The sequence below is a fragment of the Phalacrocorax aristotelis genome, chromosome 8 (assembly GCF_949628215.1).
Source record: "Phalacrocorax aristotelis chromosome 8, bGulAri2.1, whole genome shotgun sequence".
Taxonomy (NCBI): domain Eukaryota; kingdom Metazoa; phylum Chordata; class Aves; order Suliformes; family Phalacrocoracidae; genus Phalacrocorax; species Phalacrocorax aristotelis.
In genome coordinates this window covers 40,083,892-40,110,532 of record NC_134283.1, presented here as the reverse complement: position 1 = coordinate 40,110,532, position 26,641 = coordinate 40,083,892, and the positions used below count along the sequence as shown (strand labels likewise).

Here is a 26,641-nt window from a genome sequence, read left to right as displayed (position 1 = left end):
TGAGAGTTAATTCAGTTTGAACATGGCATCCACAAAAAAAGGGATTTAAACAAATATTTTCTGCTTCCTCTATAAGCTTGATACTGCAGAGGTTAAAAGGAGGGAGTACTAAATTGAACAGCTAAACCTGTCTCTCCCAGCCTCGGCTCTGAATTCAGACCAGCCTGGTAAGTCTACACTTCCCAGCCACCAAAGACTCCCTTCTCTGTGACACCAGCCTGTGTGAAAAAGAAATTAAATTATTTTAACGAGGTCCTTCCGGATGCACACTGATGTAACTAAGAGGAGAATATGTCTCTTCTTTTAGGCTGCTTAAGTTTCATCAAAAAAAGGGGGCATGCTCTTCTGCAATGCTCTTCTTCCTCTCTCCTTGTTATCCTCAGCAGCTTCCTCCTGTTACTCTACATCAACAAGAGTATCGTCGTTTCACCAGCTGCAATCAAAACCTTCCATAAGATAAGATCCAATTGCAATTTTATGTTCACATAGCTGCCCATATAGAAAAGCCTTGAAATGCTCTTAATGCGTTGCATGCACAGGGATTGTCTCTTCACCTATCGGCAGAATGGGCTTGGGAAGCAACAGCTACCTAAGTAGTGCGCACACAGTGGAGCAGTTTAAGGGGAAAAGAAATACTATAAATAATAGAAATCACAGTAAGAAATATAGGCAGAGAGAGGGAAAGAGGGCAACTCAAAGGAAGCTGGCAGCAGAAGAGATAAGGGCTTCTCCTGGAAGTAAAACTAAACAGGAGTGCATGTACAAATAAATGCACACCTCCTCACCTCTGCGCTATGCCGCACACCAGCGGAGAAAAGACGTTCTTGACCTTTTCTGCACTGCTTGGCAATCCAAATTTTATCCATCTAGGAGCCCTCTCTTGCCATCTTCCCCCCTTTCTTCCTCTCTGCTGAATCTGTAACTCTGGTGCAAACGACCCCCATGCTCATCCCCAGCACTGCAGCGATCTTGGTCACCAAATGATGCTGATGAATAGATGTAGATTTTAAATGACCAGTTCTGCCATTGATGACTGCCTCGCCTACACGGACCCACTTCTACTAGCCCAGCCTTTCATGGTGAAGCTATGTGGAAGGTTTCCCCATGCACCCAGCATGTTCAGGGTACACCAGAGACGCTCCTGCTCTCAGGTGGGGCTTCTGAGCACCATGGGGTCACCCTCAGGGGTAGCTGCAGAAACGACCACCTTTGGTTTGAAGGCTTTAAGAATAATTAACCAGCACTCTGGAACAACAGGTGAGTGCTTGAAGTTTCAATCCCAGCAGTAAAACACCTCCTTCAATGACCACAGCTGCTATGAAGGGCTAAAGGTCATCAGTTTGCAATACTTCTTGACCTGCATTTTAGAAGTTATGAACCACAACCTGGACAACAGCACTCAGGCTAAGTGATCTGCCACTGTCTTGACAGATTTCCAGAGAGATGTGAAATATCTGCCTTTCTCAAGTGACTTGAACGATGCACACACAAAGAGCTCTGCAGACATCCAGAAAAACAGTTTCTGGGTATAACCCACCCAAGCAGGGGGTGGCAGGAGTTAGTTTATGTTCTATAGAGGTAGCACTTGGCACAACAGCTCCAGATACCACTTCATCACAGCACAGAGTTATGGAAAAAAGACTTCAACTAACAACTCAGCTAACCAGACACCTTTAACAAGGAGCAAGTAATGAGATTTCTTAGCAAGTGGTTCATTCAAAGGGCATGCAGTGATACCAAGAACCAGGTAAAAATCCCCATTAAAGACTCTCTGGAAGTCAGGAGCATGTAGGAGGGCTGGTGTTCTCAGAGATAAGATGGATATCTTGCCTTACACAACAATCAATCGATTTTTAGAGGTCAACTGCCAGACCTCACCAGATTCCTCTTGCAGAATGTCAGCAGCTTTAGAGCAAAAGCCTGAGCCACAGGGCTAGTAACCATGACCAAGAAGCGAAGCGACCTTGATACTGACTCTTCTGTGTGACAATTCAGTTTAAGAGCTGCTGTTGAAGAAGCATGTCACCAGGATGAAAGGTGGCAACATTTCTAAAATGTAATTTCTTACTTAAAGAGCCTTCCAGAGGCAGCAAGGATTCCATGTACCCTCTTCTCTACACATAGCCCTACCAGACAAGTGCCTTATCTGGATGTGCCTAATTGCATATCAGACCCTTTTGCAGGCTACCTGACCCAAATCCAAGTCTGGTATGGGAGGGCTGCACTTCATGTGCCTCTAAGGACATCCTCCGGTTGAGACAGGCAAGTGACAGCTCATGGTGGTGTGAACGGCAAATGTGGTGGCAAGAGCAACTTCCAGTCCACAGAAAAAATAGACACATCAACTCCCTGGATTTCAGCACAGGATTGGCCCTTGTAACCTCTCTGTGCCACATGAAGATTGGAAACCCAAGGCCACCTTGGACAGGACAGCATTTCTTGTTTGACTTCTCATTAAAAGCAAGGAAGCTCTTCAGTACTTCCAAAAGACATCCGAACCTTAACTACAGTGCCATGCCAGCCAGAAAAGATGGGAAACTTGTGATTTGAGAGGGTCTACCACCTAGAAACTACATTTGGGCACTGTCCATGCAGTGAATGATGGAGTCTTTCCTCAACAAGACAGCCATGCATAGCATCTGCCCTCCAGTCTGCAAAGGGAAGATGCTGACTGCCATCCTCGTCTTCCAGCTGGAGGACAGCTTGTGGGCAGCTGTCTCAGCTGAAGTCCCCAGACCTGGCTCCCATCGTTGGGTGCACAGCCTGGGTCACCAAAGGATGCTGCAGCTGGTTCAGGCATGCCTCAGTTCGCTTAGTGTGAGGCTGGAGAAAAACGGCTCTCTGACAGCTGGCCAATGCAGCTGCCTGCAGCTCATGGGAGATAACGAAGAACCAGCCACTTCTTAGAAGTGCATTTCTGTCACCCATACCTCTGAACAGCAGATTTCCTCTGACCACAGGGTCCTGGAGAGCAGAGACATCGTAACGCAGACCTTTGAACGCTGTTAACTGATCCGACCCCATCCAAATGTCACGGTTGCTGTCAATACAAAACTGTTCCTTTCTCTTCCTGCCATCCTGTACTTCATCCATGGGGCATCCATTAGGTTCAAACACAAAGGCAGCAAAGAGTCTACAACAAGAGCCTCATTAACTGACTGTACAGCTGAGTTTGTTTTGGAGCACAGTGCCGTCCCCTGCACTGCAAGGCAGAGCTCTTGCTGGGGGAAAAAAATGGATCGAATTAAAAAATATCTTGCATACCATAACAGTGCAAGCAGCTCTTCCATCAGACTTAAAACAACACTGTTACCAGCTGTACAAGGGAGAAAAACCCCAGTTAGTCTCCCAAAACAGCGGGCCAAATGAAAAAAAAGAAAAGGATGAATGGGTTTTCAAATTCACCTTGGAGAGAATGTGTGTCATAGCTTTAACCTGCTGCGAGGAGGGGGACAATGGGAAACAGGATAGCAGAGACCAGAAATCAGATTTTAGGACCAACCAGGTAGATAAAAGATACATGATCACCAAGCGATGATGGCTATTTTGGAATAAGTTAACTTCTGAAAATATCTAGTCAGCTTTAGCATTTCATACACATGAAATTAGTGTCCACACAAGAGTACTCTCCTGAAAGGACAGGATTTAATGCAGCCGAGATAATTATCTAGATCCTTCTTTATCCCATTAGTGGTTTTCATTCGCATCCTGGAACACCATAAGCGGATTGTTCAAGAATTATTTGCCATCCGCTGTTTCAATCCCGAGTGGAATTATCTTTATACCTCAGTACGAAGAAAAGAGATTACAGCCCTGCCAGGGCTTGCTGCAATGCCCTCTTTTCTGAGGCTCCTTTTATTATTTTCATTCTATAAGGTGATGAAAAGAATCAAAAAACAACGGTCATGGGCATGATTTTGCCCTCTCCTCCTCCTCCTTCCCCATGAATGCACCTGGGAGGAGGAGGAGGACACGCTCTTCCCACCACACCCCCTGCAGGAGATACACCACTGCACCTGCACAGAGATGAAGCTCAACAAGACTTAGTCATCAAATTACCCAGGACAGGATCCAAAAACGTTCCCAGCTTCCTTTTGCGCCATGATCCACTAATGAAAGAAGGAGGAGGAAACTGTTAAAACCAATTAAACAAATCACTTGACGCAAGAGAAAGAAGTGGGATTCACTGCACTAGAGATCCCAGGGGCATACGCTAAACATCATGTTTTGTGCTCTCTAGTAACGTATGTCACTGTGCAAGCTCCGATGGAGATAAAGCCAACATTGTTCAAACAACCAACGCAATCCCTTGCTTCAAGGCCTAAAACAACAAGAGGACAAAATTCCCCTCCCAGCCACTCGAACCTCCTGCCAGGTTTTATATTAACAGAAGAATTACATCTCCTTCCAGGTACAGCGAGGACGCAGCTCGTCTCCCCACGGGCATCTGTGAGTCTGCCCAGCAGTGAGGAAAGATGCCTGGACGATGCAAAAACTGTGCCTCCTCCTTACAGAAACATAAGGAGGTAGGTATTCAGACCTGACATGAATAGGAATGCATGCATTTTTTTAAAAAAGCATGCTTTACGGCTGTGTAATGAGATCTGTAGGAGAGTTATCTTTATAAACAAGTTATTAAAAGGGGGAGGAGGGACACAATAATAGCAGGTGCCAATTACTCAGCTCTCAGCAGAGACTTTCCAATTTCTCACCTTCCCCCAAAGCAAGATGTGCCGCTGTACGGCAGCACATTTACTTGCAAGTGTAATACCCTCTCGGAGTATTGCTGCTCTCCCACAAAGCAGAGCTGCATTGCTGCTGTGCCACCACTGGAGAGGGGCAGCCCACTTCCCCACCACCCCTGCACCAGAGTTGAGACCAATATGGCATGAAATTAATTTGGAAAGAGTGAAACAGCAGAAAGTAAATAAAATTATCTTTTTATTAGACTCCAGAATCTGGCCACTCCTCCCACCAACAGGAACAGCAAATTTGTGAGCTAATTGTGACTGCCAGGTTTGCGTCTCTGCAAATATCTGCTTAGTTTCAGGAACAAAACGCCAGTAACGATTTTGTTATTTTAAGACAGCAGCATAGTTTCAAACAGTCAATGTCCACATTGCAACTGGAGCCATCAGAGATGCCATCCTTTCAGGCAAGCACACCAAGGTAATGATTACTATTACAAAAGTAATCCGAGCCTTTAAAATCACTATTTCCAAAATCAGCAAATAATTACCAAAGTCGTCAGCAATCAATACCCAAGATAAACAGACAAATTGCAGAAGAAACAGAACAAAGTAGTTAATATTTGCCAAACACAAGCCAAATATACTTTTTCATGGTAACCAAATACTTCCAGTAAATAGATATTTTAGCTCACTGGAGAGGCACTTTCAGAAAGTAATAAATTAATCTAATAAAACAGATAGACAGGGTGGAACCAGACATTAATGAAACACAAACTGATCTATATGGAGCCAACCCACAATCCATGCTCATCCACCACTCTGGGTACTTAGCTCCCCCACCCAGGTCAGCTCTTTAGCTCTGGGAAAATACATGTTTCATGCAGCTCCACTGGCACGACAAAGCAGAGAATTTCAGCCATCAAATGACGAAGTTTGTGCTCAGCTAGAATTTGCATTTCCAATTTTTTTTCTGAATACCTCTCGCTCCCCAGAGTCGGCAAATTAATCTGCTTTTAAACACAGTTCTTGCCTTGCCTTCAATTTAGTTTAAGCTCCACCCGCAAGGCGCGGGATGAGCTCTCGCCGCCCAGCAGCACCAGCCACCCAAGTGCGATGCCCGTGCGAGCATCCCCAGGGCACGTCCGCATCCTGGAAACAGCAGGGCTTGTCCTGGGGGTCTGTGCCCTGCCTTGCCATCACTCCTGGGACCCAGAGGGACTTGGAGCAACCCCTGACACCCAGTGCAAGGACAAGCACCACCTCCTCCCTGGGCAACCCAACCTTTACCAGCTTCTACCCAAAATCATCGCTTGGAGTTAACTAAGCCACACTATTAGGTGAGCATCTGATATAGTTCCTCAAATGGTGGATTACTTGAACTGGACAAGATGGAGAGAGGGAGAGACATGTGGGAAGACGTCCACCCTGGTCATTTTCTGCAACATCAAAGGAAGTAGGAAGGGAGGAAACCAAGGGAAGTGGAAGACAAAGAGAAAAGAAATCAAAGCCAGCTCTGGAGAGAGCACAATGAAAGATGGCACAAAAAAGGAATAGTTAAAACATGAAAAGCAAGATCAAATAAAAGCAAAAGATCACAGTCTGGGCCCAGAGAGGAGGGAGTGGAGACCACCACACTGCTTTCGCCAGCATTAACTGAATAATTCATTTGATGGGTGCTCATCCATGGCATGGGTTGAGTCTGAGAGAGTCCAACCCCATCCAGGTCCATCCATCCACCAGACAACCCATACGGTCAAATACTGTTCTTGTTCTTCACATCCAGAATGCGGACACCATGGGGACACCACACAGCAGCTCCGCTCCCCTAAGTGCGCATCTTCTGGGGAGGAATACAGCAATTTAGTCCTCACTCAGAAAACTTCTCCAGCTTCTTCTGTATGATGTTCTTGATACTGGCAGGGTTAGTGTTGCTACTACACTTTCACAAGAACAGGCTATACAAACATGCACCGCTATTACATTTATCTTCAGTAGCTCGTAGCTCAGTATTTGAAGTTTCTCTTTGATTATTTACAGGGGCTTTTGAAGGCTACACAACTTTTTTGGTACCACAGGCCTCTTATCTAAGCCATGAAATTCCTCGGAGCAGTGACAATACATAGGGGATTTATTGCAGCATACGTACAAGAAGCGAGTGGCAAAAAAGGGTCTCCAGGTTAAAGCTGATTTCCAGAAAGCTCTTGCCATCACAGGGAGAGAAGAAAAACTTATGTGCTCTAAGGCAGTCTTGAAAATGTGACCAGGACAGCCTACAAATTCATTGAGGAATAGGTGTGGAGCAGGTAGCAGCACTGACATGGGCCAATGCTGTGCTCTTCCCCCAGTTCAACATCCATCCTACTACCAACAAGTCCTAAACCACCAGGGCGACAATTATAGTTACAAGTAAATGGACACTGCAACTCAACAAAATACATAACGAAAATAAAAGACTGGTGGGGATTAATTTTTGCACAGAAGCTTCTTTAAAGCCTAATGATTTACATTTTAATGCTACTACTGTCCACTTTAATATAATCAGAAATGAAAACATCTTGCACAAATGTGTCTAGTCACTTCAAAATATAGGTTAACCTTTAGGTAAGTATTTATCCTGTATGTAGCTCAAGAAGGCAGGAATATTTAAATATTAGGGGAGTCACTCCAAGGCAGGGGGGAAGATGGAGTTATGGAGCCATCTACGTGCATTGGAGATGCATCCATGCTAATGCACAGATCCTGGAGACTCGACTGAGACTTGACACCGGGACAAAAACAGAAGAAGCAGCCAGTGCCACAGTTAACACAGAAAGAGATGATTTAAAACAGAAATCTGCCCCTCCCAGATTTTCTTACTTTGCAAGAGAAGCCTGACATGAGCTCAAAAACAAACCCAGAAGGACATTGCTGAATAAAAAGCCCCCTACGCTTTGATTCAAATAAAAAAGTCAGAAAAAATGCATCTCCCTCCATCAAAGACAACAATCCTCTCCCCGAATTGCAAAGCTGTTAAGCAGATGATTGATCAGCACTCCCCAAAAAGCCTCTCCTCCTAACGGCATTAACCTGCCAGCCCTCGCTGAAGCCCTTTGTTTATTTTAACAGTTTTCATAATGCTTTAATTTGACCAGTGACTTCTGCCGCCGCAGCAGTCCTCTTCACCCACCCCGCCCCGCTGATCTCTTGGGCTTTGCCTCGTGAAACAACAAACATCAGAACTGGCACAATAACGATACCGAAAACCTTTACGTGAAACATAAAGCTTTGTCTCCAAATACTTTGAGGCAGGTGGCTCGGCCTCGCCTCTGCAAAGGTTTCCTGCAAAGCGCCGGGGTGGTTGTGGATGCCCGTGCCCAGCCAGGCGCCCCAGGACGGACACTTCTTTGTGTTTCTTTACACCACGAACTGAGAAATGGTACTCTGGTGACTGGCTTGGGTTTTGTGAACAGGGAGAACCATGGATAACCCAAGCCCACCTACAGTAGCCTGCTAGCAGCCTTGCCCAATCTATCGCTAAAACAATCTCTCCATCGCTTAGCAGGCTGCAAAGGTTTCTAGAGATGACTGGCAACTTCACTTAAACTAGCAGCGATAGATGTGTTTTACATTAAACACTAAGTGAATAATCAATGAACATTCAGGATATAAGCACAAATCAATGATTTGTTTTAGATGAATCAAAGGGAATCACAAATGAGAGGGGGTTTTGTTCTGTAACAGAAGTAAACTAGGAGAAGTACTTGATGTAATTGGGTGTGTGTGTGTTAACCTCCTCTGCCTGCTCCTCTCCTACGCGCCAACACAGACCCTGCTGTCACAGAAGTGTGTCTGTGTCCTCCAAACCCCTGAGACAAGAGATGTCACTGTCCCCAGAGAGCAGATGAGAACTGCGGTGTGAAACCAGCCGACTGACTTTCCCAAGACTGGGAGGGATACGGCATAGGAAGGACCCGAACCCAAGTCTCCTATGCTGGGGAACACTGTCCCAGTTAGGAGAAAGCCTTCTTCCACTTCCAGTAAATTCAACCCCACCATGCAACCAACGCAAGCAAAATCGATGGAGCACCAATGGGACACGGACAAGTGCGCGTGCAGTACAGGTCAAGAGCCCCGTTTAAAGACTCTCAAACTGTGAGGAAGTAAAAACAGGAATACAGGTGATTCCAGGCAATGAGAGATTTATTTTGATAAATGTATGTCAACAGATTGCATTCTGTCCCTCACTCTTGGGACGAATTTGGTCAAATCATACCTGAGATAATTTTACAAATGCTGCTGCATTCCAGTTACCAATTCCACACGATGCCTGCTGAGCCCCACACAGGCCACATAAAGGCTCTCAGAAATGCTCCTGCACATCTTTTTATTCACCATGCATTTTAAGGACTTTCTATACTCTATGGTTCCTCAACCTGGTCCCTGCCTACACCCCCTCAGCCATCAGAAGCACACGCTGGATCTGCTGCGGGCATCTCTCCTCCTGGTAAATGCTTCCAAGGGTTGCAGTGAAATGACCCCATCTCAGACCAGGGCTTTCACTCACACCCGTCCGGCTGCAGCCTGTGCCCAAAACCTCAAAGGAACTACAAAAACCTGAGGCAAGCTGTTGCAGGTAACAGAAATGAACAAGCAGCGGGAACCCCCGCATGCCACATGATACGGCTCGTATTTAGCAGTATCACAAGCTTTGACTCTGCTGCTTTTAGAGCGGATTAGTGCTCACGGCTTTTATGCATGATATAAGAAGACTTTGTAAACACGCTCAGAGGAACGTCCCTCCGGGACAAAGTCTGCTTCCCACAAAGGACGCCCCGAGCGAGCGGAGCACCCCGCTGCGTGTGGCACTGAACAAGTGATATTTCTTTACGGAGATGCTGCCTGAGCCTGCCCCGCTGCAACGGGCACCGGAGCAACGTCCGCGCTGCATGCAATGCCCTGCGACCACCAACACCGCAGCGTCCTGCTCCCCACCACATTTGCAAGTCAAGGGAGAGACCCTGTGCTCAGACCGGCACCGAGATACCCCCGGGGATGCGAGTGGCAAGTCCTACAAGGAGCTGTGCACGTCTATTCTGAAGCACTTTCACAACGCCCACAGGAAGAACAGTTCCTATGGGATAAGCATCTAAAATACCGCACAATCAAAACTGATCTTAGGGGTGTGAAGTCACTATGCAAAGAGCAACCCCACTTCGCAGACAAATCTACAGGTACGAAGGTGCCTGTGGTTTTACAATGGAAACCTGGAGCTGGCTGGTATTGGGTAACAATAAATCATCAAAATTTGAGGGGGAAAAACCTACTGGGGAAAGCCTGCACAGGCAGCATGTGTACAGAGCCCAGCCTGAGCTACACAGCCGTATCGTGGAGGTGCAATCCCACCCTCAAAACACAGCATTTCCAAGGAGCAGCATGTTGGGAGTCTACTAAAAGGTTCACACAAGGTTTAGAATTTGCTATTCAATTAAAAAAAAACAAAAACCAACAACAAAAACTTGAAAACCAAATATCATCCACCATCAACACTTAAAAACCAAAAATCAGAGCATTTGTGGCTCTGGGGTAGGCTGCAAGTGGCAAAGAGAAGGGCTGGAAAGACAGTACATGGCTGGTTGGTCAGGCAAGATGAGAACAAACATTATGGATGAGAACTGAACAGTTTTCGTCATTGGAAAGAAAAATACCACAACAATTTAATTGCAGGTAGGTTAAATTGTCCCATCTGCACCTGTGACTTATGTAAGTCATGAAAGCTTCTCTGTTTTACTGAGCCCTCAGTAAAACATCCCTTGTAATCCCCACGTCAGGCACGCTAATGCCCGAGCCTGCCCGTGCCTTCCCAAAGGCTTGATCCTCCAACTGCAGGTCACCCTCCACAGTTAAACCCTACAGGTCCACCTCATGACAGCAGGTTACAGAAGAGCTTCTTCCAAGGCAGCTGTTGGTTTTTTAAATTAAACTGTACTTAAACCTAAAATAAGCAAAGAGAGAATATTAAGCTTTGGCCAAGACACCCACCACCACAGTGCACAGCATGTGGTCCACCTCCGAACCACCCCGTGATGCCAGACATCGGCCGCCTGTGTGACTGGTTGTGCTATTTGAGGCTGCCCTTTTCCTACTCCAGCAGACTATTTCAAACCTCATTTATAATTGGAAAGAGGCAGCATCTGTTTTTGCAGACCACGAGGTCAAAACTTTACTAATAACCACAGCACGGCAAAACACCATTAGCGAGTAAACAAACCCTGCATCGGTCACAGAAAAGCAGGTCTAGAGCTGGTTTGACCTGGTTTATTTTCTTTCGACTAATTGTCTTGTCCTCGCAACACAGAGCAGGAAGACAAGCAGGCTCTGTGATGCTTTACATGTCTTTTAATATCAGTTTATTCCTCATCAGAGGCAACATGGACACCTTGCCAGCCTTCCCCAGAATGGAACGACACAAGCAGCTCAGGATCACTAGGAACTACCTCCAGCCACCCACGGGGGACGGCTGATGTTACACAGGACTGGCAAACACCAAGCCTGTCTTTGAGAAATAAGGGGATGGGGATAAGGAGGATGCAGGAAATTATAGAATAATCAGCTGCTTAACTTCAGTTGAAGTGCTTAGAAGACGAGGAGAACTTGAGCAACAGCTAACATCTGTTTATCAAGAACAAATCACATCAAATCTATCATTTTTCTTTCTGTGACAGCATGCCAGGACTTGTAAGAAGGGGAGAAGAAACAAAGATTTCAGAGACACCTCTGATAGTGTCTCACGGGCCATCCCCATAACACAGCTAGGGATGCAGGGGCTGGACTGAGCCACCTGAAGGTGGGTGCACCACTGCTGAGAGATGACCAATGAACTGGTCGTTGCTCTTTGAGCACAGACTGGGAGGACCTTGCCAAAGCAGGTTCCAGGAGAACCCATCCCAGATCTGATACCGCTCCGTGTTTTCATCCACAGCTCGGCCGATGGCAGAGAAAATGCTGATTGCCTTTGAAGGCTAGACCAAACTGAGAGGGACTGCAAGCACGCAGGAGGACAAGATCAGAATTCAAAACAATCCTGACACTTTAGAAGAAGCAGCCTGACAAAAAAAAAAAGGATGCAGTTCAACAAGGACAAGCGTGAGGTAATGCAATTTGATAAGAATAATTAACCAGGCAAATACAAGATGAGGAATGAAAAGCTGGAAAAGTTCAGGAGAAGAATGGCTGAAGGGTCAGTGGGGAAAAAAAAAAAAAGAAACACAAGTCATCTGTGGCAAAAATAAAAAGCAAACACATGGGGATGCATAAATAGGATCATTGTAGTAAAAGAGCTAAAGTAATCCCTTATTCTTCTGAGTGAAAGTAAGGCAGTGACTTCAGTCCTGAACGGCAGGTTAAACATCAGTCTTCACGAAGGATGATGGTCCAGAAGAGAGCAACAAGAACAACTGCAGACCAAGAATACATGACCTAAAAAGAATGATCAAATGGACCAGCGTGGTTTAATCTATATTAGCAGGGACTAGGGGAGACACAGTAACAACTTCCAAATATCTAACAGGCTCCTGCAAAGAAGGAAGGAACTTGTCTGCTTGTGCCCAATAAATGGAAAAAGAAGAGCAATCATGAAACCAAACTGAAAAGACATTTCTGTTGAGATCATAAGAAAAAAATCTAATGGCAGGGCTGCTATATGTCAAAGATTATCTGGGGAGCTTAGGCATCTCTGTCATTGGATGTTTTTAAGAATGAATACAATAAACATCTGTCAGGAAGGGGCTGGTTATCACCGATCTTGCGTAGGGGCAGGAGATGGACTGAATGACCTCTCAAGGTCTTCTCCAGCTCTGTATTGAATAATGGCCTGATACGTAAACGACCATAATAGCCGGAAACCTGCTGTGCTGACACAGCCTGACCCGCGTTATTTGTGACCTCTTGTAGTGATGCTGTTTCCAAGTGACAAGCTGTTGCTGTCAGAGGAAAATGCGTATCCCAGGGAGGGTCCCACCAAGGAGGACAGGGACAGTGGTACCCAAGATTATTATTTTGGCACTTGAACGAGCAATGGGGAAAAGCAACTTGTTAAAAAATAAAAGCGAGTGAAAGGACAACACAGTCTAGATGGCACAGACTACCCAGCGGGGTTGGCCACCCTGCTTCAGAAAACAGTGACTGCTCAGAGCCCGTGCAGCACTGCACACCGCATGTCATTTATGGGAGGGAGCTACGAGCAAAGCACCTGCTCAGCGGTAACCACAAGAAAGCAGCTCTCAGAGGGCTCCTGTGTCCCTGCACAACTTACCACAGCCTAGCATTTCTGGCTGAAAGTGCATACAACAACACCTGGTTGTGCAAACATTTTGTCCAGTTAAAAATCTCACCAGCAGAAAGCAACCGACCCGCCCAAGGTACACTACAAACTCCCGTCACCCAAACCTCTGCGGGGAGGCAGCTCTGGTGGGCTTTAAACCACGTTAGCAGCATGACAGGGGAGCCCTTCGGCTGATGAACGAGGCGCAGGAGCCCAAGCAGCCGCCTGTCAGATGCCTGCAGCTGCCAGGAGAAGATGGCATGTCCCAGGCCAGGGAAGGGGCTGGGCTGGACGGGCACCTACATGGGCCCGTGTCACCCTGCCTATCGGAGCCAAAACAACCCCCCTGCCCCAGCCCGGGTGCCAGCCTTGCACCACACGCACGCTGCACCTTGCGATTGTGCATGGTGTGCTGTGGGATTGCAAAGCCACCACGTTCTTACACTCAGCAAAAGCTGCTTCTCACCTGTAGCAGGGAGAGATCCTTACATGGCAAGTGGGAAGAGAGGGCCAAGGGCTGGTCGGCCAGACTGCCCGCCTTTGGCCACCTCTAAAATTACAGAAACTGGAAGAGCCGAGTGACCAGCACCGGTACTAGATGTTGCACACCCATACACGAGACAGGTACACAGTTCAAAAGCAACTACCAGGATTATCCTCCAGGCCGGGATAAATCCAGCGCACTGCTTTAGCGAGCGACAGGACGGGGGAAAACAACTATTCTGTTGTCAGGAAGAAAACAGCAGCGAGCATCTCTGCGACACCTGCGCCAGACTTCCCCCGCAGCCTTGATGGGACGGGGCCCTGCACCCCTGCTTTGCAGCCGCCCACTCAGTGCAAACACCAGCACCGATACTTAAGCGCTGAAGCGGCAGCCCTCGCACCCGTCCCGCACACTCTTAAGTTGCTGGACTCTGCATCGAGCGGCAAGAGCCGTGTGTGGCGCGGGGAGGGCAGGGCTGCTCAGATTTCCCCTCACCTCCAGTTTGCCCTGAGACACCCCAGCCCAGGGATTCCCCCAATTGCTGGCATCACCACCTCCCCACCAGGATTCAACCCGCGTGGTTCCCGTCGTCCGCAAAGGTTTTCACGTAAACGACGGGGAGCAAAGAAGTGCATCGGCGAAGCGAAGCCCAAGCACCCCGACGACAGCCTACCCGTGGCCCCGCGGTGCCCCGTGGGCGCCCCAGGCCGCAGCACGCCCCGGGACCCCCGGGCCCGGCACCCCGCGCCCCGCAGCGGGGGTCCCACGGGTCACGGTCCCGCGGGGGCACGGGGTACCGAGGGGCCAGGGGCGCACAGGACCCCGCCGGGTCCGGACCCCAGGGGGCTCCACAACAGGATCCCGCCCCCCCCCCCCCCCGCCGCGGACCCCCGGGGTCCGGCCGGGCCCGGCTCCCGGAGCGGCCCCAGCCTCAAGCCCCGGCGGCGGGGCGGCGGCGGCCGAGCCCCCGAGACCCCTTACCTTTGTGCCCGCCGAAGGCGCCGTACCAGGAGAGCGAGAGCAGGGCGCAGAGGCAGCCGAGCAGCAGCGTGAGCGCCGTGCCGCTGCGGAGCCTCATCGCCTCCTCGCCGGCGGGGGCGGCCGCATGTCCCGGGCGCGGCGCGGCCTCGGCGACCCGGGAGCCCCGGCGAGCGGAGCGGTGCGGGACGGCGCGGGATGGAGCGGGGCGAACCGCCCGCATGCAGCGCCCGCGCCGCGGCGGGCCGGGCCGGGCCGGGCCAGGGGCGGGGCCGAGGGGCGGGGCCGAGGGGCGGGGCCGAGGGGCGGGGCGGCAGCGGGCGGAGGGCGCCCCCGTGCGGGGGACTACGGGGCTGCCGCGGGCAGCGGGGCCGGGGGGGGTGTGAGAGTGTGTGTGTGTGACTGTGTGTGTGTGTGTGTGTGACTCGAGTGATGTGTGTGTGAGTGTGCATGACTCCATGTGTGAGAGTGTGTGTGTCTGTGTGTGAGTGCGTGTAATTGAGTGTGAGAGTGTGTGTGTACATGTGTGCGTGTGAATGAGTGTGCGAGTGTGTGTGACGCTGTGAGTGTGGGTGTAAGTGTGTCTGTATGAGTGTGTGCGACTGTGACTGTGTACATCTGTGTGTGCGCGCGCGTATGTTTTTGTGTGTGTGTATATGTGTGTGAGTGTTGCATGTCTGTGCGAGTGTGCCTGTACACGCGTACATATGTGCACAGGTGCATGTTCACAGGTTATGTATAGACGTGTACATACCCACACACTTGGCTTATTCGTATAGATGTATACATGCCTGCTTGTGCACACGCCTATGTCGGTACAAAGATACATCTCCGGGTGCCTGCGTGGGTCTATGCACGTGTGCGTGTGCACACGTGCCTGTATGTATGCACAGGGGGAGGATGCCCCTCTGGGCGTGGGGGTGTGTGTGCGTGTGGACCCTCACGGGGGGTGTGTGCGTGCAGCCCTGTATTGGCACAGGGCTGCGTGGAAATGACTCTTGACACCCTGGGTGTGTGGGGGTGCCTGTGGATGGAGGTGTGTGCTCAGCGCCTGTGCACCCGGGTGTCCCCGTGGCCCTGCGCACAGGGGGTGTGTACAGCTGGGGGGGTGCAGGGCAAGGTCGGGGGGCAGCAGCCCCCATAGCTGTGCGGCGCGTACTTGCTGCCATTTCCACAGAAGTGTTTCATCCTGGTTAAGGAAACAGCATCTAAAGTTTATTGAGAGAAAATTGATGCTAGATGAACATCGCAAATGTAAGCTGCCACCTGGGAGGACACCGTCACTCTCCCAAAGGACCTGGCATCCAGGGGTTAAGGCCTCAAGCTGCTTGCCCGGGTGAAGGACAGAAGAAATCAGGTTTAAAAATCATTTTGCGTGTGTTTTCTTCTCTTAATGGGTCTGGCATTATTTCATTAGAGACTAGGAGGAGCTGTACAGAGAGGTCAGGTCCAAAATGCTGAGTTTGCACACCTCCGTCACCTGAACTTATGCCTGCGGTTGTTTATGAGGTCAAACAGGAGGTGGCAGCTTGTACAAGTGTGTGCCCCATACACAGTCACGTAATTCCTCTGGCTAAACTTGCCATCTTCTATTCCCAAGGCCTCTCTTAGTAAGTAAATATTTCTCTGACATGTAAATATTGTAGAACTGGCTTTCAGCGATCAAAGTCTGTTGTCTGAAATGTTTGGATCAATTAGGAAGTAATGTGAAGCGAAGCAAAGTGCATGCCAGAGGCAGGAGCAGTGACACAGATGCTCAGCTGCAGCCCTGGAGCCAGCCCAGGGATGTGCAGGGAGCTAGCCAGGCTCCGCAGGCACATCTGCTCCAGGCAGCTCTCCTGCCAATGCGGGAATCCTTCCGAAATGGGAAAATCCATCAAACAGGTCCTCAGGCCTCCGCTCCGTTTCCTTCTGGAAAGGTAAGGGGTGAAGGGAGCTCAGCGCCCAGGGTGCAGGGGCTGCCTCGAGGTGCTCTGGGCGATACGTGTGCCTTGTGGAAAGCCATAAACGTGTATGAGGAAAAGCACGGGTTGCCCATTTCTGCAGGAGATAGTCTCGTCCCTACCTGTGTCCTTCTCTAGTGTATAAAATAAAACACATTTTTTCAAATCTTGATATGGCCCCTCCCAGTGATGAGAAAATTAGGGAAGGAAATCGGCAGAGGGAGCCCTTTAGATGGCACCGAAAGTTTCTGCCTCTGTTGCCAGAAGCCAGCGAGGAGCTGCGGGGCCCCAGCACAGACCATTGCTCACACCGGGCACATCCCTGAGCGGGGAAATGCACTGAACATCACTCTCAGGAATACTGAAAAAAACAGAGGGAGGCTGGACCTGTGCCTCCTCACCTGGATTTTGCAAGGCATTGCCCAAGCAGACATCACCTGCAGAATGTGAGCCAGCAGCACATCCCACGTCTCAGAGCAGTCGGCTCCAGGGAGAGCAGCCACATCCCCAGGCTCAGACCCCCAACCCAGCATACCCACCCGTAACTCACTCCCCAGCTGCAGGTAAAGCCTCAACCGCACCCGCAATAGCACTTCCACCGTTAGAGCAAAGAAAACAAGCCCGGGAAGGTCTGTCCCACCCAGCCTGGTGGCTTTCTCACCTCAAACCTACGTGTTAAACCCAGGAGCCAATAGAGGGTTCACAGGAATGAATGGCAAAAACCCTCCCGAGGTGGCACACAAGTAAGAGCTGCTTGTGGCAAAGGCATGTGAAATCCTGCTGCCATTAAAGAGTTTAGAGAAATAGCATGACATGTTTTAGTGCATTAGATGCTGGGTGTTCATTTTCAGGTGTACAGAATGCTCCTACTGCTTGGGATATGTGGTGTGTCTGCAGCAGAAGAGAACAGAATAACATTAATAATTTCTCCAAGACAATTAATTAGACTCTTTCCCAAGGATAAAGCTTAATCTAATTTCTGCTGTTATACTTTGTCTTCATAAAAGTCTGAAGAAATGAATGAGCTTTGTATCACCCTGGCATGACGAAAACCTTGGGTTCTCTTATTAAAAAATGAGGGATGAAGCAAAATTGTCAGCACTTGTGATTTTTATATCAGATATGCAAAATTCACTTTTATTCTTGCAGTCCCTCCCTTCTACCCTAGTTTTGGCTTTTATTCTGTTTTTAAAAAGTAGGTTTTGAGCCTTAGTCCTTTTGCAGACGAAATTTTAAAATATGAACTGCAGACACTCAGAACCAGAACAGCAAATAAACAGAGGGAAGATGGTTTTTAAGGGGATCTCATGATCTTTGAACAGTTGATGTTGGCAATACTGAGCATGCTGCAGAAACTAGGGCCTTCCACCAAAAGCACTCCAATAGCAATCCACAGGTCCTGAGGCCATTACAAAAATTAGAAAGAGAAAACATTACATCTAGATACAAAATGTAATCCAGATTTATAGCTGATCTTGTCAAGCTTTCTAAAGGGCTTGGCTCTGGCATTTGACTCTGGCCTATCTGCGAGCAGGTCAGGCTCAGTCCTTCCCATGCTGCATTAAGCAAAGAGCACTTGCTATTTTATCATAAAATAAAGTTACCTCATTATCTATGTGTTTTATAGGTCTTTGTGTTCAAAGATCACCAGGGCTTGTTTTGCTGCAGTACAGAAGTTTCCAAATGCTACTTAGCCACGAGAGAGGAATATCACAACAGGGTGCTCATCCTCGGTCTGTTGACGTGTTGATGCTTTAATTCAAGGCAAAATCTACAAGTCAGGTTCTCAAAGCAACACTCACCCCAAGCAATCTGTGTAGGTTGCAAAAAGCTTCTTCTCGCTTTTAGGAACACGTAATCCTTACGTATTTGCATGACACCCATAGCCTGTTTGTACCTTCTGCCTGCTCTCCACCCATTTTTCCCTAGCTGCTCCTCTGCCTCACTGAAAACAACCGTCACAGAGTTTTCTGCCCTTAAAAGTTCCGTGTCACACCAATCAGAAGCCTGTGTAAACACCTGACGTGGCCGAGGTAACCTTCTGGAAAACTCAGCCTCAAAAATGAGGCAGCAAAAAAACCCCACTTGGTTTTCCTTCTGCCTGCACTGCTCAGGAAGGAGGGCTTCTGCTTCAGAGGCGGTGAACAGCCTTTTCCCTGGGCTGGAGGAGGAGGGAGGCTGTCACCAGACCAGAATGAGTCACCAGCGTCTGACCCAGCATGGCTGGAGGATCCTGCACCACTCCAGAAGCCTCTGGAAGGAGCGTGTGGCACCATGGCGCCCAGTGCAGCCCAGTGAGCGCCTGCCAGCGCCGCACACCGTCCTGCCAGAGCTGGGGGATGCACGGGGGCCAAGCCCTCCCCTCCCCACCAAACAGCAGCCCTCCGGGAGTGCCAGGGCAGTGATGGGGGCCTCAGGCTGGAGCGATGATCTGGGGAAGAATTCCCTCTGGAAAATCAGCAGCAGCCTGTTGTTGTTGGCAAGCAAGGAGACTGGATACCTCTCCCCACCCCCACTTCATCCCGCCAGGAATTTACTGTGACCATGAATAAGGAGTATTTCTGGTCATTGTGCCCTTGGAGCAAGAATCTCACCAAATATTTTTAAACACTTCCCAGCAGAAACTGGGTGTAGAGAAAAAGCAGAACACTGCAGGGACGCTAATTGCTCCTTTTTGAGCCTCCTTGCCTCTGTAACCTTGAAATTTTAAACTTGTACAGCTTTTTTCCCCATCCCCTTTGCTATGTCCATCTGTGAAGCTGGCTGCTCAGCAGCTAGGGCCGACACACCACTTTTTGGGCAGGGGTTGCTGTGATGCTACAGGATTCCCAAAGAACCATAAGACAACATCCACGCAGCCAACAGTTCACGCTGAGAATGCCAAAAACCTGGATCCTCCAGCAAAGACAGGGAAAGACATCTCCAGTTAATACAGGTGGGAATAAAGCACAGCTTCTCACATGGCCTCTTCAGGGAGCTGAGGAACTGCTTGGAGGCACATCCCAGGGCTGGGGACGATAGGAAACAGAGGGAGAGCGAGGCCCGAGGTCTGCAGGGGAGAAGGGCTTGCCGGGAGGAAATCCTCAACCTCGAGGAGAAGGAGCAGGGGACGACTCACTGAGTCATCCCTGTCCCGTGATCGGTGAGTTAAGCTAACAGCAGGCTGGTGAAAGCCTTGTTTTCCTTATGTTTTGTAAAAGTGCATGATGTCATGACCAGAAAGCTGAGTGTGACTCAGCATGTCCCACCAGGAGAAGGGAAATTCCCTCTGGCTTTAGGCCCCTTCCATATTTGCCAATTGGATTAAAGTTCACACAGAGGAAAACTTAGATTTCTGGCTCTAATTTGGTGCATCACCTGATAATTAGAAATCCATCAATTAATTTGGAGACACAACTGGCTTGAAAAGACCCAGCAACTTGAGGACAACCCACCATGCCACAAACAGCCAGGCAGAGTAACGGAGAGGGGGATAAGGAATCAGTCCTGTCTGGGATGGCAGCAACTCGGTGCCTAAGGAATGAATGCTGGAGCTGGGTCCCAAAATACAAGTCTCTGGCTCTGTAAATGAGACCAGAAGTGGCCATTGGGGTCCTCAGAAATAGGACACGAGATGGACGTGCTGGAGGTGCTGCGTGGCAAGGCAGATACAGCAATGGCAGTGTCCTGTACCTCATGCCCTGCGACCGCCGGTCCCTCATCTGATTGCACAGAGGAAAAAAATAATCTAATGATGTCAAGGTAGCAACTTGCACCGACATTTTCAGAATAAGGATACCCACAGAAAGGAGGCAAAAGGGAAGGTGAGTGCAAGACGCCTTTGCTGCGCATTCAAACCTTTTGATACCTCGTGTTGTAAAACCTGCTGAAGCATTCCCTGTGCAGCACCACTCATGCTTAAACCTGAATTGGCTTATGTTTAAAGTTTAACTCATCACTTCATGGTGGAATATTGGCCATGTCGTACCTAGAAGTCGAAATTCCTAGAAAACTTTTTAAGTTAAAACGGGCGTCCCTTTTCACTGTAAATACTATTTTCCAGAAAAGTGACGTGATATTTAAATTGCCACACATATGCCAAAAATTTATCTATATAGAAAGCCAAGTGTTTTAATATTTATACTAAAGTATAAATATTAAAGAAATAAGAAATAAATAAGAATGAAGAAATAAACTACCTCCCCACCATGGAAATTAAAACTTACCCTTCTCTTGATTGCAGAAGACAGTAAATCAAGACAGAGTTTCTCCTAAGTTTTTATTATCCTAAACCAAGAAATATGTCACTAAGAGTCAGAGCAGTCAGGCCCTTGGGTGAAAGGAAATTAACACCAATGAGGAACCAAATAATCATTGATCCATCTTTATTTAATTACAGTTGGATGGTGCAGACGGTGTGTTCTGCCAGTTGGACTATCCTGTGGCCAGATTAAGAGGCCTGTCAACTGTATCTGATCTGTAAAAAATTACTGCTGCCAACCAGCTTGGAAAGCCCCCAGAACATCATCCTTAATGTCAGTTGTGTTTATACTACTATCTTTATTTTTAGCCCCCCTTCCAAAACACCGCGTTCAGGGAAGAGCATTAACTGAAGAGTTATTTATCATTGCTGTGCTAAGCGTGCAAACCCCTCCGATGGGTCCTGCCAGCCTGGCGGGAGCAGGGCAGGCCTGTGGCTCCTCCACCAGGCTGCCTGGGGTTGGCTTTGCTCACCCTGATGCAGAAGATGTAGGTGACAAGTGGGACCAGGATGGCTGGGTGCCGTGGTACCATGTGCCCAGGCTAATGCCGGGGGCCAGCTCGGCCCAGGCTGCCCCGCGGTGCACGGCACACCTGCAGTCGTGTTTCCCCGCCGGTGAGTCTTGGAGACCACGCGACTGCCCAGAAGATACCGAACACTGCGCTTGATCCCCGCTGCTTTGGCACCGCAGGTGCTTTGGAAGGTCTGCGCCCCCAAACCACCTCGTTCCTTGGCATTGCATTGTTCCGGGGACGCAAACCCGGGCACGGGCACTGCTCGTGGGGCGCGAGTGGGGCATTTGCGAGTATCCGCAGATTTTTCCCGGCTGCGGGAAACGTACCGATGAGCGTTCATCCCTTTGAGCTGGGGACATGGAAGCCATAACGTGCCCTCGGCACTGGGAACCGGCGGGGCCCCGGCCCTCAGCCCGGGCCGGGGCAGCCAGGATCGGGGGCGGAGCTTGGATTACGGGGGCGGAGCTTGACTGACGGGGCGGAGCCTGGCACTGGTGGGGACGCGGAGCCTGCCGCCGGGGGGCGTGGCCCGCCGCCGGGGGCGTGGCGAGAGGCCCCGCCCTGCGGCGCTATAAGGCGGCGGCGCCGAGGCCGGCTGCCGCCCCGCCGCTCGCCCGCCCTCTGTCCGTCCTTCTCGGCCCCCCGACGGCAATTCCTGCTGCGCCACAGCCATGGCGGCGCTGACGGTGAAAGCCTACCTGCTGGGCAAGGAGGAGGCGGCCCGCGAGATCCGCCGCTTCTCCCTGCCGCCGCCCGCCCGTTACCAGGCCATCCACGACCGCGTCGCGGAGCTCTTCCAGGGGTTGCTGCGGGCCGGGCCGCCGCCCGCCTTCCGCATGCACTACAAGGGTGAGCGGGGCACCGGGCCGGGGCCGCCCCCCGAGAGCGGCTCCCCGCCCCGGGCCGCCTCCCGTAACGCCTGGCCGGGCCCCTAATCCTGCTCTTTCCCCTTCCTAGATGAAGACGGGGACCTAATCGCTTTTTCCACCGACGAGGAGCTGGAGCTGGCGATGCCTTACGTGCAGGACGGTGTCTTTCGTGTTTACATCAAAGGTAACGCCGCGCAGCTCCGAAGGGCGGTGGGTCTCCGGCTTTGCGCTATGCATTGGCTGGCAGGTCTCCGAGAACGGGGGAAGCCAGCCCTTGTCCTCAAGGGCCTGGTGTAATCCCTAGCCTTTGGGGGGGGAGGTTAAATAAATGGCAGGGTAATAGGCCAGAACAGAAATCCTCCCTGCTGAGGTGGAGTAAAGGGATCACAAGTTTCTTCCCAGCCCTGTCATCTCTCAGCTGGGCCAATGCGAGCCACTGTTGTCATGCTGCCTCCCCCGGAAATGCTAGACTAACGCCTGCATCTTTAGTGTTAACAACAATGTGTTGCGAAGCCTTAATTCCAGCTTATTCTTTAGAATACAGTTGCGCCCTACTCCTTCCTGTTCCCGCAGATACCTGCAAAGCTTTATCTGCAGTCCATCTAATGAGTCACACAGCCAGCGCTCATCTGTTATGCCTCCTGGCATTTCTTCTTAACTCCTCTCCAGAAATGTTTTCTTCTTGCAGTGCTTAGGAAGGTAGGATGAGAAGCCAAATGGCATAGTGCAGTACTAATCTAAAAGAAACATGCCAAGAGACTAAGGATAAGGCATGCTCAGTTTGAGGAGCAGGTATCTTTGCGAAACCCCTCTGTGCTTGGTTTGAGCTCTCTTGCATGCCCTCAGCTTCTCTTTGGCAGCCAGTGTAAAAATAAACTGGCCTAGTAAGTCAATACTGCTGTGACAAGGGCTGTTTGTGTTTCCTTCGTCTCTGTCTGATTTCCAGCCTTTAAATAGTAACCACATTCTTGATGCAAAGTTTGCTTTCCTTAACAGAGAAAAAGGAGTGCAGGCGGGAGCATCGCTCGCAGTGTAGCCAGGAGCCTCCCCGTGACATGGTGCACCCCAATGTGATCTGTGATGGCTGTGAAGGACCGGTGGTGGGTGCCAGGTTCAAGTGCACTGTCTGTCCAGACTTTGACTTATGTAGCACCTGTGAGGGTAAAGGCATCCACAAGGAGCACAACATGGTGATGTTTCAAAGTCCACTGCTAAATCCATTTGAGGTGAGTGAAATCTATGGAGGGGAACTAATGAATGGGATATTCCTCAAACTTAAGTCATAAGTTTCACTTACTTAGAATGTGGCTGTGTGAACAGAGTCACATGAACATTACCCTTCACAGTGGCTTCCCCGAGGACGCTGGCTCCGTAAAATGCGGCATGGTGTTCCACCTTTCCCATGGATGCACTGCTGGGGATATCCTGGCCCTGCAGCTCCATGCCAAAACTCCGAACAAGCCCAAGCCAGTGCTGCGGCCTCCAGTCCACCCACTGCAGAAGGTAAGAGGAGATGCTCTCGGAGGAGGGTAGGTGGTGGAGCCAGAGTAGCTGAGGTTCTGCAGCACAGGGTGGAATCTGGGTGGAAAAATAAACATAGGAACTAATCTAATTTGCTTGAAATATAATTAGCACCCTTCAGCACAGAGTGGGATTATTTTAAGGAATGTGTGGGCCCACATTACAGATGAGGATGCAGAGGCTATCTCGAACCAAACCAAGCCGAGCTGTTAGGTCAAGCATGTCACTACTCTACTCCAGATCTGCCTTTCAGCATGGCTAATGAGCCTTAACAATGCTAATGCCACTGGTTTTCTGTTCCACAGGTGGCTCAGTTTTTGTCTCTATACTGCTTTTGTTGTGCTGTGTATGTGAGTAACAGGAAACAAGCACCACGGTCTCATGGGGATACGCTCTGTAGGTGCTTTTACCCTCTGAGCTTCTATGTGTGCTAACAGAAATTGTTTTTCTAGAAGCTTCTACTAACAGCCAGCCTCAGGACCCCAACGTCACCTTCTTAAAGAATGTTGGGGAGAGCGTTGCAGCTTTTCTGAGCCCCCTGGGTAAGTGACTTAGTTTGCTATCCCAAAGGGCTTAAAGGTCCTTTTAACAGGAGCAGCAGTCAGCTATTGTGACCGATGCCAGAACTACCTCATGCTACTAAGCCTTGAAGGCTTAATTTATTCCTGGTACTAATGTCTAGGCTTAGATCAGCAACTCAGTACCTTTTCAGAGCCCTCCTTTGGAAGGAAATGAGGGAAGATTTCATTAACATGTTGCCACTGTAACACTAATTTAAAGTCAGTGATGACTCAGGGTTTTGCCTGGCTTATGTGGACATAGATAAGTTCTGCCCCGACCCTCTAAATGTACAGCTTGTCTGTCTAGAGGAAGACTATTTGGTGCTTAGCTGTTCTTTATTTAAAGAATGCTTTGCATTTTCATTCCTATATTGTTACATGGCAAACTGCAGGATTACAGAAATCTTCCAGCACTTAGACTAGGATTGATCTATACTCTCTTAGGACTCTGCTTTGGAAAAATCTCTGTAAGACTTTCCTCCATCTCAAATGCATTTCTAGGTATTGAAGTTGATATTGACGTGGAACATGGAGGACAAAGAAGCAAAGTGACTCCTGCTTCTTCCAATCAGGAGAAGAACAGTGCTGAGTCAAGCAGTGGTATTCCTAACCAGAATGTTCAGACCAAACCAGACTGGAATAGCACAGATTCTGCTACAGAAGTAAATGCTGTTGCAGAGCAGATACAAGACATGGTGATAGATCCTGTGGCCACACAAATGGAAGATGGCAGCTTCCAGTCCCAGGTACGAGAACTATGACGCCAATTTAATGTGCTTGCTGAGGCTTCACTAGAAAGGATAATCATTTAGCATGCATTGTGGCATTGAATATTAAGATGTCAGCAGATTAAGTGCTAGACAGCACCTTTGCTTTGCAGGTTTATAGCGAAGGTGGTGGGACTTGTGGTTGTAACTCTTCGTACTAAAGGCAGAGAGTAGGAGCATGCATCCTACCTGGAAAGCACTGCAGCACCTGGACCTTTTTTTCTTTCTGTTTCAGGAACACAGCGAGTCCAGCAGTTCATCAGGGGGTGATGAGGACTGGACCCACTTACCTTCCAAAGAAGTGGATCCTTCCACAGGTGAACTGCAGTCTTTACAAATGCCAGAGACAGAGGGTCCCAGCTCCCTGGATGTATCTCAGGATCCTCCCCAACCAGGACCTACAGGACTGCGAGAAGCTGCACTCTACCCACATCTTCCACCAGGTATGAAAGTGTATGCAGGTTTCATATGTGAGTAACGCTCACTCAGGAATGGCCAACTTGCCTGATAAGCAGACTTGCTTTTAGAGGTAGAAACTGAGGTCATGTAAGCTATAGCTCAAGTGGACTGTAACTTTGGCTCTAACAGGGTGCAAGAGCTGCCATCACCTGCTCACAGTCAGGTCGTTCTCCTCTTGAATGTGGGTAGCTAGGTCTTAAGACTTCTGACCTCAGACTAATATGCCATTCAAGCAGCATGAAAAAAGGTGGTATCCTAAATCATGTCCTTGCTGGGTATTCTTGAAGACAGCCCTTTAATGCAGGCTAGTACATGCTGTGCCTTTAAGACAGCATTTTTCTGGTGGGAGGCTGTAACAGTATGCCAGGCCACTTAACTGAGATCAACAGTACTGCCCTACAGCAAGGCCAGCTGAGTCTGATTCAGCAGTTTTCTTAGCTGCTTATGTGATGTATCTCAAACATCTGCCCTCTTGGGGAGACGAAGTGTCTTCTAGCATTTATCCAGCTATGCTAGATTTGCTAGGATTTGTGCCTGCCTACCTACTGTATGGGATTAAAGCCTTGGCTGGTTTGCCAGTTCTGTGAAATATTTCAACTTTAAACTATTGTTCTCTTCACAGAAGCAGACCCTCGCCTCATTGAATCTCTGTCCCAGATGCTCTCTATGGGCTTCTCTGATGAGGGTGGATGGCTCACTCGACTCCTGCAGACAAAGAACTGCGACATTGGGGCAGCACTAGATGCCATCCAGTATTCTAAGCAGCCACCTCACTTGTAGTAGTCGGTAACAAAAAGCACTTTCCTTCTAACTGAAAGCAAACAAGGCAGTACAACTTACACAGCAGTTCATCTTTTTTCCTGCTAAGGGTTTCTGTCTCATGTTCCTAAGTGCTTGTAGAATAGAGGAAAAATAAACACTATTTCCTGTGATGAGTCTGTGTGAGTGTTTAAGTATCACAGCTCTATTACTTATTTAAAAGAGCCAAGGCCTTCCACTAAGACTGATTTCATCAAGCAGCTGCCTGTGCAGCAGCCCAGGACGGTAGGCCTGCCTTTTGGCACATGCCTTGGTCTACCCCCTTAGGGCTATACTTCTGAAGAGAAAGAAATGCTTTGCTGGCTGTTAAGCCTGCTCTGGAAGAAAGGGTTGCTAGGGGAGATCTAAACAAAGAGGTGTAGGACAGGGGAAAAAGAGCTGTAGTTTGTAATGGGGAATTAATCATAGAATTTAATTTTACTGGCCAGGAATCTTTGGAGCTTTCTACCCCCAAGCTGACCTACTTCCATTCTTTATTGCTAGCTGATAAGGTTGC

The 26,641-nt window shown here is 49.2% G+C and overlaps 2 protein-coding genes across 4 annotated transcripts in view; one reads left to right on the top strand and one right to left on the bottom strand.

Moving 5' to 3' along the window:
• MGAT4B (alpha-1,3-mannosyl-glycoprotein 4-beta-N-acetylglucosaminyltransferase B) overlaps nt 1-14,724 on the bottom strand; it is a 52,460-nt gene extending 37,736 nt beyond the window's left edge. The window contains exon 1 of the mRNA XM_075102732.1: nt 14,456-14,724. Within this exon, the coding sequence (XP_074958833.1) occupies nt 14,456-14,675 (220 nt within the window). The 5' untranslated portion in view covers nt 14,676-14,724. The remainder of the gene's footprint in view (nt 1-14,455) is intronic.
• Nucleotides 14,725-21,713: 6,989 nt separating this feature from the next.
• Nucleotides 21,714-26,258, top strand: SQSTM1 (sequestosome 1). 3 transcript variants are annotated; one of them, XM_075102724.1, is made up of 8 exons: nt 21,714-21,999; nt 22,108-22,203; nt 23,016-23,245; nt 23,366-23,522; nt 23,996-24,082; nt 24,602-24,846; nt 25,103-25,310; nt 25,949-26,258. In XM_075102724.1, the coding sequence occupies exons 1-8, from the start codon at nt 21,822-21,824 to the stop codon at nt 26,104-26,106; spliced, it is 1,359 nt and encodes a 452-aa protein (XP_074958825.1). In that variant the 5' UTR covers nt 21,714-21,821; the 3' UTR covers nt 26,107-26,258. The 3 variants fall into 3 exon arrangements, with proteins under 3 accessions (XP_074958825.1, XP_074958824.1, XP_074958826.1); XM_075102723.1 differs by having other exon boundaries at nt 23,993-24,082; XM_075102725.1 differs by lacking the exon at nt 23,996-24,082.
• Nucleotides 26,259-26,641: the final 383 nt, after the last annotated feature.

Excerpts from the sequence above, each read along its gene's own strand:
- SQSTM1 (XM_075102723.1), top strand. The coding sequence starts at position 21,822 with ATGGCGGCGCTGACGGTGAAAGCCTACCTGCTGGGCAAGGAGGAGGCG. Across the intron at positions 24,083-24,601 it reads AGCTTTTCTGAGCCCCCTGG|GTATTGAAGTTGATATTGAC; the intron begins GTAAGTGACTTA and ends ATGCATTTCTAG. Across the intron at positions 24,847-25,102 it reads ATGGCAGCTTCCAGTCCCAG|GAACACAGCGAGTCCAGCAG; the intron begins GTACGAGAACTA and ends TTTCTGTTTCAG.